The 17,260-nt window shown below is 37.7% G+C and overlaps 1 protein-coding gene across 12 annotated transcripts in view; it reads right to left on the reverse strand.

Moving 5' to 3' along the window:
* LPP (LIM domain containing preferred translocation partner in lipoma) overlaps positions 1–17,260 on the reverse strand; it is a 719,231-nt gene that overhangs the window by 279,301 nt on the left and 422,670 nt on the right. For all 12 annotated transcript variants that reach the window (XM_070466247.1, XM_070466252.1, XM_070466251.1 and 9 more), the window contains one exon: positions 3,666–4,355. In XM_070466247.1, coding sequence (XP_070322348.1) covers positions 3,666–4,355 — 690 coding nt within the window. The remainder of the gene's footprint in view (positions 1–3,665; positions 4,356–17,260) is intronic.

The following is a 17,260-nucleotide window of genomic DNA, read 5'->3' on the forward strand; positions in this document are numbered from 1 at the left end:
ACAGAGCATGAGATGGTTGGATGGCATCATCAACTCAATGGACATGAGTTGAGCAAACCCTGGGAAATAGTGAAGGACACGGAAGCCTGCCTGCTGCAGTTCATGGGGTTGCAAAGAGTTGGGACACGACTGAGCAACTGAACAACAATAACAATCTGTCTCTTCACCGGAGCCAAGGCCGTCATAGGTGATGTTTATGACAAGGAAGTGGAACCTCGAGGTCCCAGCTCTGGGGCTTTCAAGCTGACTCACCTCACATGAAAATTAGAGAAAATACGCATCCCATCTCACAGGAATGTGACGCTAACGCACAGGACAAAAGCTCTGTGAACAACACAGCAACTCACAGATATAAGCTTTCATAAAATGGCAGAGAGAAGAGATTCCACTGTGACTTTAAGAGGATTTCCAGTGAGAAGGGAACATTTCTCTCTTTAAAAAAAAAAAAACAAAACACTAAAACTTGCTTATAACAATATTTTTCAAGGAACTCGGCTCAGATGGTCCAGGAAACACATTATGGTCTACTGTAGCATGCAAATTCATTGCTCAGCACATTATGGAAACACAAATATAATCACGATCCCCTAAGCCATGCAGGTTCTGATTTGGGCTTCTCCTTCCTTTCTTCATTCTTTTTTTCCTTTCTTTTTCTTTTCCTTTTCTGTCCTATTTTCTCCTTCCTTTCTTCTATCTCCTCTTTTATATTATACCACAACATGGAGAAATTAAAGCAGCTTTTCTCAAACATAAAGGAGATTCATTTCTTTCATTTTTAAAAAACCTTTTTCCTTAATGGGTTAAATGCCAAATCTCTAAGAACTTCTCAAAGAAACAAAAGATAATTGTTTTAAGGCACAGAGGTATATTTTCCATCAGTGCCTAAAAAAATTGGAAATAAATGAAAGCCAGTGTAAAAGCTGAATCCAAGCCCTCACTTGGCAATTATTCAGCCCTTGGAAATTTCCAGGCCCTTTGCAATCATTAATTAATTAGTGAAGATGACATTCTACTTTACTGAGGCTGAGAGCGTGACATAAAAAGGTCTAGAGGCTTTCCTCAAGCTGAAAGAAGAATGTCAAGGGAGGAACTGGGATTAGAATTAGGAGCTCATTTCTCAAGCCAAGAGTTACATTGCTTAGCCAAGCCAAGTCACTATTTGAGACAATAGGGTCCTCTGTGCACAGGTGTAGTTAAATACAGTAGTGTTCTGCTCAAAGATCAACTGTGAAAGAGACCACCCCCTTCATCCACCAATGCCCCCCAACACACACAAACAATATCTGTAGCTTCATCAGTCTCTTTCCCATTTCCCCAAACAAAGACAGATGGCTAAATATCAACCTCTAACCACTCTCCTTAATAATCACTGCAAAAAGTACATGATTTGATTTTCATTTTTTAAATGTACAGTATGATGTTAAAACACATGCCACTGTTGAAAAACAAATATTTCAGAATTTTTTTTTAATGATATGAAATCTACTGATATCCAGAATCTTCAATAGTAGAATATATCACCCTGAATATTATTTTATTCCAATAAGGAAAATAAAGTTTCAAGCTTTCTGGAGAGTGGTTAATAGAAATTCATTCTGTCATCTCAAGTGAGTTGATGAAGACAGGACCAAACACTAGTGATGTGTCTGGACATCTAAACTAAACACTAGTTTAGATCCAGGTCGTGCAGTGGGCGCTGATTCTTTTTCCTACTCCACTGGATTGGTTTCAGATTGCCCAGAGACATGGTGGGAAAACAGGAAACTTGAATTTGGGTTCAGTACTTCTCACCAGGTCATTCTCTCCACCTAGACATACTTTTGCTCTGTCTCATGTCTGTTTCCCCAGGTTGGGTAATAGGATCATTAAACAACTCAGGCCTGAGTCCCCTGCCCCTAGGATGATCACCCAGTAATCCTATTACAGTCAGGCTGCTTCAGACAGGGCAAAATTGCATAGCTATTTGAACTTAAACAGTGAAGACCATTGTCTCAACCTAAACTTTCAATCTTCTATAGGAGAATTTGCTGTGGTTGTCCCAAAGTGAAGTAAAGTTGAATAACCCCATTTTTTTTCTAAACAGGTCGTTTCAGGGTCAGGAGGGATGAAAACAAATATACTGCAATGTTAACAAAGGGCAAGGCTGTCCAGGTTGGCTATTTTGGGCAATATTTTTTTAAAAATAAAACAGAAAACCCTCAATAACATTTCTTTTCATAAAGAGATTTTTCAAAAGAAAGCCTGTCCAAGAGTAATGTCTCAAAAACACTTAACATTTTTGCTTGGAGTCTTTATGTTGGAAAATGATCATGGTTGGTCCACTTCCATGTAATGCACATTCATAAGATAGATGGATACCTCTAGCTATCCTCAGGCCCCACCTGCTAGGAAGGGTTCCTAACCCCTAAGGAACCTAAAATCCATCTGCACCAGAGTTGATGCTTTCATGTGAGAAGTGATTGAATAAACCCCCTGGAAGAGTAAGGACCTCAGTAATTTTTATTGTAATTTTGAAAATGCAAATGGATATGTCTCGAAATTGACAATCTCAAATGTGTAAAGGGTTAAATATATATGATACAAACTTCCATCCACTCAGGTTACCAATGAACTTCTATTTAATCCAGGCTTCTCCAAATTCTAATTTCTCACGGTTCTAACTAAAGGGAAGGGAAGGCTTGGTTTTAACACAGTGGCTGGAAACTAGATTTGTTTTTCCATCTCACTCCTTCCTAGTAACTCTCCTTGGTTCCTCTTTTCATGGTGAGAGGAAACATCATCATGTTGGTTCTAGCAGTCAAGGAAAATCCAAGCTGTAGGTGAGTAGGTGTGTACAGTATTGTATATTGGCTATTCATATGAAGTTGATAACATGTTGACTTAACACATACATACTTGAAATTTAATCAAACAATAAACAAGAGAACTGTCATAAAGAAATTTTTAAGTTGCCCAATAGAATTAAAGGTTGGAGAGTAATATTTTTCCTGGAGGATCACTGATATAAACAAGGGCCATTATACTGAAGCCCCCTTCCAAAGAAAATTAGGCAAGGTATCTGTATTACCTTAGCCTCAGCTGTCTCCTGGGCCCGTATCCACTTGTTCTTCCCTAGCACTGTGGCACCAACTTTGCCTGGGCTGTGACCACATTCACAAGAGCCCAATCTTACAGCAGTTCATCTTGTGTTGCCCTGAGCACCTCTCACCTCCACACCTGGGGATTTCCTATCCCCTGCTAAGACATTAGATGCTTCAAATCTATTTAGTGACCAAGTAAATGCAACATCTAAATGTGAGGAAGTCTCTAACCCACGGTAGAAGGCTTTGATGAACAGGAGACAAGAGCTAGAAAATAAATTATTTTTCCTCTTTTACCAAGGAAGAGATTATCCTGAGCTGCTATGGTTCATATGGTCTTCAAAACTGAACAATTAGTTGTACTTGACACTTAACAGAATTCATATTGGTAACACTTTCCCATATCCCCAAATAGGATCTCCCCATTTTCCTGCCTCTATCCAAGCACTTCCTGCAGACCGTACTTTTTAATGAAATGAAAGTAGCACATATATTAATACTTTTGCCTTAGGCTCTGCTTTCTGGGGAAGGCAGGCCGAGATAGGTACCCTTTTATTCCCAGCACTGTGTTAGTAAGTTCCCTACCTTTGGTTGCAGTGGTGGCGCACACGGGGCTGGAACAGGATCTGTGATGTAGGTCTTCTTGGGACCAGCAACTGGATACATCCCAGCAGGGTTCTGGGTCCCAGGGCCAGAAGGAGTATACCCTTGGTCCCGCTTCCAGGTATTTGGATGGCCTTGTTGACCATAGGAAGGATCAGAGTCATTTTTGCCCCCATAGCCAGGCCCCACTGGGCAATAGGGTTCATAATAGCGTCCTTGGTTGGGAGCATACCCATACCCAGGTTCAGGCTGAAGTCCTGGTGGTGGAACATACGCATAATCCATGCCTCCCCGTGTAGAAGGAGGGGGACCTTGCCCGGAGATAGGAACTGGTTGAGTGTTATAACCTTGGGCCCCTGGCCCTGAACCATAAAATTGTCCTGGTGAAGGAGCAGCCAGGTAGTGAGAGCTGGGCTGGGCTGACTTCACCTGCACATTGAAGGTAGGTCGTGAAGGGGTGGATGCTGTAGTGTAAGAAGCTGGGACAGGCTGAGGTTGGGGTTTTAGTGTTCCAATTGGAGCCACAGGGATTGGTCCAGCCTGGGGCGCAGGCTGTGGCTTCAGTGTAGACTTCTTAGTTGCTGTCAGAGGGGGTTGGTTTGGTATGACCATTCTTTTATGTCCTGTGACAGGGGTGGAGACCGGAGGAGAAGCTGTTGAACTAGTAGTACCCTAAAGCAGGAGAGAAAAAGAAAAAAAAAATCAAAGATTACTGCTATTGAAAAATAAATATACATAAACAAATATTAATAAATGTTACTAAATTTTTGTATTAACTCTGCAAAACATAAAGAAGGCATGACTCCTGCCATCTAAGAGTTCACAGACTAACACAAAAGTCAGTTGTGCTTCTGTGCAATGAGCAATCCGGAAAATAAACTAAGGAAACAATTCCACTTATAATAACATCAGAAAGAAAGAAAAAAAACTTAGGGGAAAAAAAAAAGCTTAACCAAAGAGGGGAAAGAATTACATGCTGAAAAGTATAAAACACTGCTGATAAATTAAAGAAGACACAACTAAATGGAAAGACATACAATCTTCATGGATTGAAAGACAATATTATAAATACATTAATACTATCCATAGTAAATGTACAGATTTAATGTAATCCCTGTCAAAATTCCAATGAACTTTTATGAAAAATGGAATCTCAAGAGACTGAATAGCCAAAACAACCTTAAAAGAAGATTGAAGTTCCCACATGCAACTTCAAACTTTATTACAAAATTATAATAAGCAAACAATGTTCTACTGGCATAAAGACAAACATAGACCAATGAAATAGAACAGAGAACCCAGAAATGAACCCTCACATACATGGTCACTTAATTTTTGACATGGGTGCCAAGATCATTTGATGGGGAAAGGATAGTTTTTACAGTAAGTGATGCTGGGAATACTGGACATCCGCATGCAAAAGAATTAAGCTGGACCCTTACTTTACACCACATACAAAGAATAACCCCAAATCAAAATGTAAGAGATAAAGCTCTTTTTTAAAAAATAGAGGGGGAAAAATTATGACAGTGGACTTGGTAATGAATTTTTACAATACATACCGAAATATCAGAGCCAAGAAAAATAAATTGAACAATGTGATCTCAAACAAACTGCCCAAAGACTTGATCACCATAAAGTGCGATACTAGAAAAAGAGAGAGGAAGGGCTAAACAGAGGGAACAAAAATAAAAATGAAGAGTCTTGAGAGGAATAAACATATATCCCTGGCACAATCAAAGAAATACTAAATTTAGGATCAAAGATTCCTGTTAAGAGTGATTTACTAAAGATAACACAAAAGCAGCCTTCTCCTCCCTTTATATCTTCTCTTTCTGCTGCATTCATTTGTTCAATTCAAAAATACTTGCTGAATATCCTAAAAATAACCTAAGAGCACAAAGATTAAGAGACCTTTTGCTTAACTATGAGAGGTCTTGGTTAGTCTGGGAATAAGTAAAGGCTTAGAGAAGGTCTGAAAATTCAAACATTCATCCTGAGGCACTGATGTATTAGGGTTCTGTACACACACCAGTAACAGAATGTTTTAATTCTGCTCTTCCTTAATATGATTAGATTTATTAATCCTTAATATGATTAGATTTATTAATACGCAAAATGAATAACTACACCCTATTTTGGTTGTTCATTAATTTCCAAATAAATTCCAATATGTATAAGAAGCAACAATACAAGACTTTGTATTATTCTAGTGTCATTTATCCACACCAAGCCATTAGAGAGATATACACGGCAGGGGGGCATATACTGCTAACTGCTTTCACATACACACTCCCCTTCTTCATTACTCAAAAGATTTCAGTTTTATTAAGAGCAGCAATATGCTCACACTTCCCTAGATTACTCTGCAGGCAGGAGTTGCCATGTGATGCAGCTCTGGCCAATAAGATGCATGCAAAGCATTTCTGGAAAAACTAGAGCTCTCCTGACATAGCATCATCCCTTCCTAGTTTTCCCCTTTCCTCCTTCCCTCCTGGGATGTGCCTGTGGGGCTGGAGATGGTACAGCTATCCTATTCTCACCATAATATCCAAGTAGATCTATTTAGATATATGGCTATCTGAGGATAGCTTTATGGTGATCTCAGCCAGAGATAAAGATTAAAACAAGCCCAGGGACATTTGATTAACATATAGTGGTTCTCAGCTGGAGAGGGAATAACCTAGTGACCAGGGAGAGATTAGCAATGTGTGGCAATGCCTTTTATTGTCACAGTGATTAGGGGATGTTGTTTTCATTGAGCAGGTAGAAGGAGAAAACACATTAGTGTTAAACCAAAGAGGACAACAGTGCCCCTGTCGACAGATACTAAAAAACTCTTGAGTCACATTTCTTCCAGCAACCTGATTGTGATGTCCCCAGCTATCAGCCAAGGAGGGTCACTGGTCCTTTCTAGGGTCTTTCTTCTACAACACTCTCTTCTCCTGTTCACAATTAACTGCTCCCCTGCCCTTTGGTCCTCTTGAATGTACAGGATGACAATTCTGACTCTGCTAGCCCCAGATTATCATTTCGTCCCTAATGGCTTCTCTATACCCAAACAGACCTATATACACAGGACATTTATAAATCAGTTCCTTGGAAGGGGCTGGATTCTGTGTGCTATCATTTTTATTGGGTTCTGACTATGACAGCTATCTTTTCCTATCATTTGTGATTTGTCTCAGTTGTAGTTTCCCAGAGATTTTGTAATTTTAGATTTAGTTTTCTGTTCAGTTACAAGAAACTGTTGAATAGAGTTATCTTTTTTCCCCCCCTTTTTTGGATAGTTTTTCAGGGAGCCAACTTGCCATTTCCTTTTGTAATTTAAGTAACATGAAAATTCTTGTCTTGGTGGAGCAGCATTTCCCTCTCTAGGAAGGTGGTCCCAATAGTACTCAATAGAAGATGTTATTTCCACATTAAGCAATTTGTTAAAATATATATCATGGAAAAACTCCAAAATAAATACTCAGTAAGATCCTGATACTCAGAGAGTACAGAAGATTCAGTCTGAACCTAAAAACATATAAGGTTAGATGTTTCTAGTTAACCATGTCAATCTTAAAAAACGTCTGAATGGATGGAATTGAATATAAGAACGAATAAAGCTTTTCTTTTCTTTGATGACTCAGGATCAGCAGAAACCCAGAGTTCCTATTTTAAACACTTCACAAACCCAACTATAAATGGAGACAGTGACGGAGCAACTGGGTTAATGGCAGGCAAACTCTGGACCACAGCTGGAAAGGAGTCGGCCCCCAAAACAGACACTTAACAGTCACATACTCTGAAGATGAAAACCAGTCATATTTATAAAGTAAACAACAAAGAATTAATCCTAATCCTTAGAAGCAACTTTTTTTTTTAAACCAATTTCTCTTTTTCTTTCTTGGTGAATATGCACACACATACGCTGCTTAAAGATTCCTAAAATCTTTGAAGGAAGGCATCAGGGCGCCATTTCAGGAGCCATTGCTTTCTTCTAGGAAATAGCTCACTAGATGAGAAGGTTTCTCACAACTTTATTATAAATTCTTCTGTGTATGTGCCGGCATGTTTCTGAGTGTTTTCTCTCTCATAGTTACGTGTGTGAAAATAGTACATTTAGCTATAATTCTTTTTTTGCATTTGCAATTTAAAATTCTTTACCTCTTTGGAGGTAGAAGGGGGTAAAGAACAGGAACCATTTTAAAGCATATTTATTTATGTTCTTCATGGTAAAAGAGAGCTATGGCAACACTTTCCTGGCCCACATATTCAATTAAATACATAGTGAATCTTTTCTACTTACTGGATTAGAGACGCTTCCAAATATTTATTTTTGGCATTTCATTTTTATTTTTTTTTGCAGAAATTCTTGAAGTTTTATCATGATTTAACATTTTAATTTTGAAAATCATGCACATTTTAAAGATGACATACACACACACGTACATACACATACACACATATTTTTTCCCTGAGACTCGAATCTCTGTAGCAGTCTTCTAATATGGCTGTTTGTCCATCAATCATTTTCTAGGCTTCTTCAACATGGAAAGCTTGGCAAGATTAATGGGAGGAGAATAGTATCCCAGGATGAAGAGGGCATGTCTACCTGCCCCCTAGGAGTTTGTAGTCTGGAGGAAGGACTGATAAATAATCAATAACTGTTGAATGGATGCCTCCACTACCAGAAAGAACTGGCTATGGCCAAGAGACAAGAACAGACAAGGGGCTATAAGAGCACATCTCATGCTCACCTTTGGGAGCAAGCCCTCAACCTCCTTTGTGCCCAAAGTGGAATAACAACTTACATTCCTCTACCCCTCTCATCCATGACCCACCCATTCCCTAAACACACCCCCACATGTGTAATGTGCACACACGCTTCTAATCTAATCTACTACCATGTCTTCTACACAAGCCCTGAACATCTCTAGCATCCCTGCACTTTACCCTAGTCTCACTCTCTCTCTCCAAGTTCTGGCTTTCATCATCACTTTTCAGAGCTCTTTATGGTCATGATCTAACCTTATTTCTCTCCCATATCTCCGCAATACTGTCACAGTGATATTACCTCTAATGTGAATACTTGATCCTGACTCTCTACTCATCTACATTTGCAAATGACTCTGCCTTGTGTTGAACTCTTTTTATTATTCTCTCTCCCTTTTTTAAATACACTATATAAGGACTCTCCAATCTAGCCCTTGCCTTTCTGTCCAGCCATCTCCCTATTTCTGCCATTACTCACAGTATACACCCAATATTAGACTTATATAGAGATAAGATAGACCATACACTCATGTGTCTACTCTTATCTGTTAGCCAGGACCTCCTTCTACAGTCTATGACTTGTTCTTTATAACTCTCCACTATGTTTCTCCTTTGTCGCTCAGACACAGCCATCTTCTGCTTGGCAGTTGCTACTAATTCTTCAAGTCTCTGATCAAGTGGTATCTCTTCTGTAATGTCTTTCCAGAAGTCTAGAGACCTTCATTCAACAGTTACTATGTATTCACCCCTATACCAGATTATAAACTGCTGGGGAACAGGAAGACATCATAAAATACTATCCTCTTCCCAATAGCTCACAGATACATGTTGATGATATTGACAAAATGCTTAATAGAAAAATAAAAATGTGAAAAGACATAAAAATCACCTGGAAGGACGTCTATAGTACTTTAGTTATAGCTACAATGGGCTTTGTATAGACCTCCATTAAAACAATTACCTTACAGTATTTTAATAACTGACTTGCTTTTTTTATAAGTTGGGAAGAAGTCAAACTGCAAGCTGAGAGTGAAAGTGTTAGCCGCTCAGTAGTGTCCGACTTTTTGTGACCCCATAGACTATAGCCTGCCAGCTTCCTCTGTCCATGGGTTTCTCCAGGTAAGAACACTGGAGTGGGTTGCCATTCTCTTCTTCAGGGGATCTTCCTGATACAGGGATTGAACCTGGTTCTCTCACATTCAGGCAGATTCTTTACCATCTGAGCCACCAGGGAAAATCAAATTATCATGGTCATAGATAGAAATCTGTCTTCTGTAATAGAAAGGGCTACAGACAACTTGAGTCAACATGTTGCCCAATGACCCCTGAATAATGATCCTTTTGATCTGACAAAGGGCCTCCTCTCCTCTCTCTCTATTAAATCTCTCCAGAACCATGCCCACAACTTGAAATACCCTCTCTGTATGAACACTCTCCTGAATTTCTATCTGCAGAACCCATCTATACTTGAAATGCCAGGCCCAAATATTCAACTGTCTATTTCATGTGTTTGCTTGGATGTCTCATATGCTCTTCAACCTCAAGATGTTAAAAACTGTTTCAGCATCTTCCTTGAATCTTCTTTTCATGCCTTTCATTTGGTTTTCTTGTCCATTCTGGTGTTTTTCAAATGAGAACACTGGGAGTCATTCTTGAGCCTCTCCCTCACATCCCATTCAAGCATCAAATCCTGGTGATCCTATTCCCTAAATAGGCAACATCTACATTTCACCATTTCCTCTATTGGAAGCCAACTCCAAGACACAGCCACCTCTCACCAGAAGTTATCCAACAGCACTCACTCTTGTCTCCATTGTCTATGCTTGTTCTCCTTTAATGAATCCTTCATTCTGTAGGAAGAGTTAAGTAAGAATGGTGTGGTGTGCATGCTCAGTTGTGTTTGTGTGACTCCATGGACTATGGCCCACCATAGTGCTGGAATGTGCTGGAATTTTCCAGGCAAGAATACTGGAGTGGGTTGCCATCTCCGATCTTCCTGACTCAGGGATCAGACTCTCATTTCTGACATCTCCTGCATTGGCAGGCAGATTCTTTAGCACTAGCATCACCTGTAAGAAGGTATAGGAAGAGTGATTTCTCCCAAATGCAGGTCTAATTACATTAGTTTCCTGCTGAAAAGTCTTCGGTGCTTTAGTGGAGTGGTTGGGACCCAGCCTTCTCTTCTGCCTCTCCTTGAGAGGTCAATGTCATGTCACTCTCTGACCCTGACTTCCTTTCATAGTTGATGTGCCAGACTCTGCCATCTCAGGGATTATACCTATGTGCTTCCCCACCTCTCTCTGGGTTCTATATTGAGCTAATTTCTAAGAACTCCTGAAGCCTTAGCCTGAGTGTCAGTTCCCTCAATGAACCATTGCCCAAATCCTCTGGCAGACTGAGCACTCTATCTCTCCTCTTCTACACATATCACGCTTGTGTATGTCTCTTTTCATAGGGTTAGAGACAGTCCCTCTCTACTGCTGCGTTTCACTGTCTTTTTCATATCATAGCACATAATAGACACTTAACAAATATTTGAATAAATGAATAATGGTCTCCCAAGAAAAATGCATTTCTCTTGTCAGACTGCAAAAAAAAAAAAAGCAAAATATAAGGTATCTCATTTCTCTTATTACTTGACAATCCAGGAACTCTCATATGTTTAATGCATGCTTAATTACAGTAACCTCATTAGTCTCTTCCTCCCTCTAAGTAATTTAAGGACTTTACTATTGGAATTTTTTTTTAATTAGTTGGAGGCTAATTACTTTACAATATTGTAGTGGTTTTTGTCATACATTGACATGATTTACTATTGGAATTTATTAATTACTACTATCTTTCAAAGAAGCATCTGAAGTGCCTATTTTCATTTTAATGGTCAGATTATATATGTAAGTTTTACTTGATACTCACTCAAATCTCTTACAGAAATAGTCAAGTGGCATATTCTAAATAATTGTGCCATGAAAAGAAACTAAAACATTTAAAAATAATCTTTAACACGTATTGAAATGAAACATATTTTGAATTAACTATCAAATAACTATAATACCCCAATCCCACAAAATTTAAATAATCCAAAGTATCTATTTAACAAAAATTTACTGAAATTCTGCTACATGTTAGGTAGGCATTGAGCTAGTTGCTTAAGCCACAAGAGGACAAAGGGAATCAAAGTGGCTGCACTAAATAATTCTTCATTCAAATTTTTGACAAAAAACATTTGTAGTGAGCAAAAATGACTTCTATTTGGAACGAAAACTTTCTAAGGTAGCAGAAAGGGAAAATATATAAAAGCTAAAGTCTGACATATACACAGCAACATAAAACTCCAATCCCTGTTCTTAAATTTGGTTCTAGGTATTATAAACACATGAAAATGTGCTTAAGATGTTAAATGAAAATGTAAATGTTAAATGAAAAACACAGAATGTGAAATCAATGATATGTACAATACAACTGAGGCTACACAGAATGGTATTTCCATATGGGCAAGGACTGGACAACCTATGCAAAGAGTGATGGTTGATTTGCTAGAAGATAGGGTTACAAACATTTCAGCTTCAATTTTCTTTTCATGACAGTTGTGTAAAGTTATTTGAACAAAACCTAATGGCCATTTGTCACTTGGAGTTATCTATTTTGTCTGTATATCTTTGTGGCAGGAAAAACAAACTAAAATACCAACTGGTATTTTTTAAAAGATATAATAACAGTAAACACTTATAAAGTATTTACTTTATGTAAGCATTTTGTATCCGATGCAGTTTATACTTACTCCTCACAGGTACCCTTGACAGAATCTATTACTTGTCCGTTTCCAGACGAAGATACTAAAGCACATGTATCTTAAACATGTATTTATGCAAGGTTACACAGCTAGCAAGTGGCAGACCTAGGATTCAACCCAGGCAGCCTAGTTCTCTTCTGCAGTTTGAAGTTTTAAAAACCATTCTACCTCTCTTCCTCGATGGCTCATGGGGTAAAGAATCCACCTGCCATGCAGAAGACATAGGAGATGTGCATTCGATCCCTGGGTCAGGAAGATCCCCTACAGAAGCAAATGGCAACCGACTCTAGAATTCTTGCCTGGAAAATCCTATGGACAGAGAACGCTGGTGACCTACAGTTCAAAGGGTTGCAAAGAGTTGGACACGACTGAGCAGCTAAATGCTATTATCATTCTTGGGTAAAGAAAAGGTAAAATAAACCACATATGAGAAATTCACGAAAACAAACATAGAGGCCTTCTCAGTCTATGTGGGTACAGAAAAATATTTCTGTCACAGAATAAAACTAATGGAGTAAATGGTACAACAGACAGCAAGTGATACTTAGCATTGTTATCTGGGAAACAACAGAGTGACCTGAACTGTATAAAATAAGAGGCCCATGTGTAAGGCAGCTGCTCTACTGTGTCAGTTGATCATTGCTGTGTGCAAAATGGATCAGAGGTTCCTCTTCTGACTTTAAAGCTAGGCTTTTTTTTTTTTTTTAGGAAGCCAAATGAAGGATTTCTAAAGGCCAATTGTACTGCAGGAGGTGCATTTTCCAACTTCCATTCTCAGTTAAGGATATTGGAAGATAGAGGATGATCAATTAAATTGAAGGGTCATGCAGGATCAAAAAATCCCAGCTTTGCCACTATTTAGAGATGACTGACACTGGAAAATTCACACTATTTCCCCAGATTGTTGTTCTAGCTGAACAACAAACAAGATCTAGGAATAGTGCCATTTTATCCTCCTTTTTAAATGAGTGGTCTATCTTATTCTTCAAATAAAAGTCATTCTATAACAACCCCCCCCAAAAGGAGCTTCACTGCTCAAGACACAGACTTGAGGGGAGTAGGCTCATATCTCTTTTCCTTCCAATACTATCCTTATACAAAAGAAGTCATAAGCACATTCAAAACCCAGTTATTCCAACAGTAAATTCTGAATATTTACAATGAGTTTTACTGGCCAAAAAGAGCTTGATCTTATCACTAAAATTTCACACCAAGTAGGTACTTAATAAACCATGACGGGATAAATGAATGGACAGACCTGGTGTCTGAGTTTACATAGGGCAAGAAAAAAAAAAAAGGAACCCCAGCTTACATGCCATGCATTCCTTTTTTTTTTTTTTTTGGCTACTTCTTTTTTGCTCAAGGAAAATTACTTACCATTTTCTCCAAGCCCTTACTATAGAAAATGACTTAATTTTGCTTTCTTGAGTCCCCTCACTGATTGTCTTCCATTATTCAGGGATTAATACCCATGGCTGCATTCCTTTTTCATTCCAGTCACATACTTTTCATTTGATAGATGACCCCATGAGATAGAAAATGATCCAACAGACGAAGAGTACAATGTATGAATATGCTTCTATATATCCAGAAGTACTTTTCAAGTCTGACTGCACAACAGAATCACTGAGTGCTCTATAAACACAAAGTGTCTTTCACTTAGAGCTTTTTAGATACAAATTATCCTAGGCCTATTAGTTGGGGAGTGAAATCTGGAAATTAAAAAGGGGAGGAATAAATGATTTTCTGTTGAAACCAGAGTTGAGAACCACCTATTTAGGTTAAAGCAGAATAAGGAATTATAGCTTGGAGTTGGGGGCTATGTGTGATGGGAGGATGTTATCCCAACTGTCTTCAAAGGGCAATGTTCATATAATTCAGACTTAGGACCAAGGTAATATTTGTTTCTATAAACTTCTTATGGGCAATTTGAGGGCTAATTTGGTGATATGTATCAGAAGTCCTAACAAAAGCCATACGTTTCATTTTTAAGAATTTAACCAAAAGAAATAATCATAGATGGTTAAAACCTTCAGTTTCAAGATATGTTCTTGGCAATGAAATTTATAAAAATAACAGATTATGTGCAGCTTAAATAATCAATACTTGGGAACTGGTTAAATAAATGCTGATTCCTATAATGAAATATTGTATTATTAAAATGTTTCAAAACATATCAACAATCCAGCAACTTCACTTCTGGATATCTACCCCAAAAGGCAAAACAGGGAAGGACTCTTATCTGTATACTTATGTTCATAGCAGAATTATTCATAATATCCAAAAATTTGAGAGCAACCAAAGTGTCCACTAACAGATGAATGAATAAACAAAATGCAGTATAAACATACAATGTTGTAATATTAAGCCTAAAACAAGAAAGAAACTCTCAAACATGCTAAACATGAATGAACCATGAAAACATTAGGCTAAGATGAGATAAGCCAGTTAAAGAGGATATATACAGTATGAATCCAATGATATATGATACCTGAAGTAATGAAATTCATGAAGACAAGCAAAATGTGGTTAACAAGGAGGTTGGGGGGGCATGTTGAGTAATTATTTAACTGATGTGCATTTTCAGTCTGGGAAAGTAGAAAAGTTCTAAAGATGGATTATGATTGCACAACTATGTAAATATACTTTATGCCACCTAGACAAATCCTTACAATGATTAAGGTGGTGAATTTTGTTATGTATCTATTACTACAGCAGGAAAACAAAAAAAATGATGGGAAAGAAGCAGGGAAAAGAAAGGAAAGAAAAAAAAAGAAAAAGTTATACATTTTAGAAACAGATTAGGGAACACTGTTTTATCAATATATGCATCTATCTATACCTCTCATATATACATAACACACACACACACACACACACACACACACACACACACACATAGCTAGAAGAATCTATTCCCAAAATGATAATAGTGGTTATTTTAAGGGGATGATTTTAGAGTATATACTTTTCTAACATAATCATATATTGTGAAAGATATAGATCTTCCTCTGATGTGTGTATATATTCACACATACATATACATAAAAATATAGATTTTGAATAATATGTATGAAATAAATAAATTATTTTAAGATTTAATACACACCAAAAATATTGTAGTATCCCAACGTCTGTGTGAGTGCTTACACAGTAAAAAAGGAAGGGACATAGTAAAAAATCTTAAATGATTTTAAAATACTTTTAAAAGGTTAAAATGGCATCAGCTGATGCAATTAACAGAAGTTTTTACTTTCATCTTCATAAATTTCTGTATTTTCTACATTGAAGAAAAAATTACTTCATGTGTGGTAACTGAAAACTGGCGAATGGTTAAAATGATCTCAAAGATTACTTTTGAAATTAAAATCACAGGATTTTAATCAGGTTCACTGAGTTCAAAACAGTGCTACCAATACAGGGACACTACTAATATGATAATTTTCATTCATTGATGGACTCCTAAACTACACACATACACACACACACTGCCTGACAAGTCCTCCAAAGAGTTCTTGTTAGAGAGACATGAAGATGTCTTACTTCCATCATTGTATCAGCCCTTGTTCATTTCACAGTTTAGTGCTTTGGCTTTGAGAATGTGTATTGACAGCTAGCGAGGGGCTATTCTTAATACCTTTAGGAGGCTGAAATCGCAAAAATAGTACAGTCTGGTGTTGTACTCCAGATCAGCTTTTGTCTTTGAAACTTCTCCACTTAATTAATTCTCACAGAATTCTGAATGGGTATAAGATACTTTGAAGACAAACTGCTCCCTGGACGTTGAAGACATGGATGCCAGTATGTCAACGTGTTTTCCCAGAAATAAAATTAAGGCAATCAGAAGCACCAAGATTCTGCCTGAAGTCTTCCTTTCTTAACCCCTAATTATTCAACAGAGAAGCAATGACCAAGGGGAGGCCCTGAACTCATTCATTCATAAAACTAGCATATCATCATATGAACACGAAGAAAGCCAGTATTTTAGGGAGTTTTTTTCCCCCAATAACCATCAAATGAGATGGTATGTCATTAATATTGGAGGGCCTCCCAGGCTTCAATTTACATAAATACCCATACAATACAGAACACTTAGCCCCTAGGATGCATGTGACTAGCGCTGGAAAAAGTGGCATTGTGGTGAAGGTTAGTTTAACCTGAGCATGTTCTGTAATCTAGGGATGTGGCAGGAGGAGAGTCTACTTAAAAGTGACCTCATGACACCAAGTCATCGCCTCAAGGGCCTCCAGTCAGGCCAGGAGTTTACCATAAAGTGCCTGGTGTTGAACTAACAGGTCAAGAAATACTAAAACACAATCTCTGTGAGAATATGCTAGTGAGGGTATAAATATATGACTTGTATATATGTGTAAATATATGACTGGTAAAACTGGAAGTTGAAACAATTTCTCTGGTGGGTAAACTGGCAATGAAGAGCTATCAAAAATGCCTGTAACTTACACTGATTGTATATTTAAAAATAAATTATTAGGAGATGGTTGAGAAAATCACGGTGCATTGTTCTGATGGAATGTTATGCAGCTGGCAAGCAAGGGAATAGGTATTCAAAATAATGGTCTAACAAAAAAGTAAAATAAGGACACATGTGTATACTGATAAAATTTTGTAAAATAGCAAATTTTAAGGTTATAAATATTTCAAAGGATGTAGGTATTTTTAAAAATGATGTCTTACTGATCACTAATATATTTTCTATGCTGCAATTAGAATATTCCTAAAATCTAAATTGATTGCCTTCTTTTACTAAATCTCCCAAAGCATCTCATTGCTCTTAGGATGAAGTTCTTTTCTTTTTTTTTTCCTGATAGAGTCATCACTTTGCTTCCTAATCTTCTCTCTCCATTCCCTCCCCCTGAAACTTGATGCTCCAGCCATTCTGCAGTTGCCTGACTTGAATGCTTTCCAATCTGCCCCACCTCCTAACTCCTAACCAGTATTCATTCTTGAGGTTTCAAATGAATGACACTCTAGAAAGCCAGACCTGAGTATCCATGTCTTGATA

This window comes from Odocoileus virginianus, chromosome 4 (assembly GCF_023699985.2).
Source record: "Odocoileus virginianus isolate 20LAN1187 ecotype Illinois chromosome 4, Ovbor_1.2, whole genome shotgun sequence".
NCBI lineage: Eukaryota > Metazoa > Chordata > Mammalia > Artiodactyla > Cervidae > Odocoileus > Odocoileus virginianus.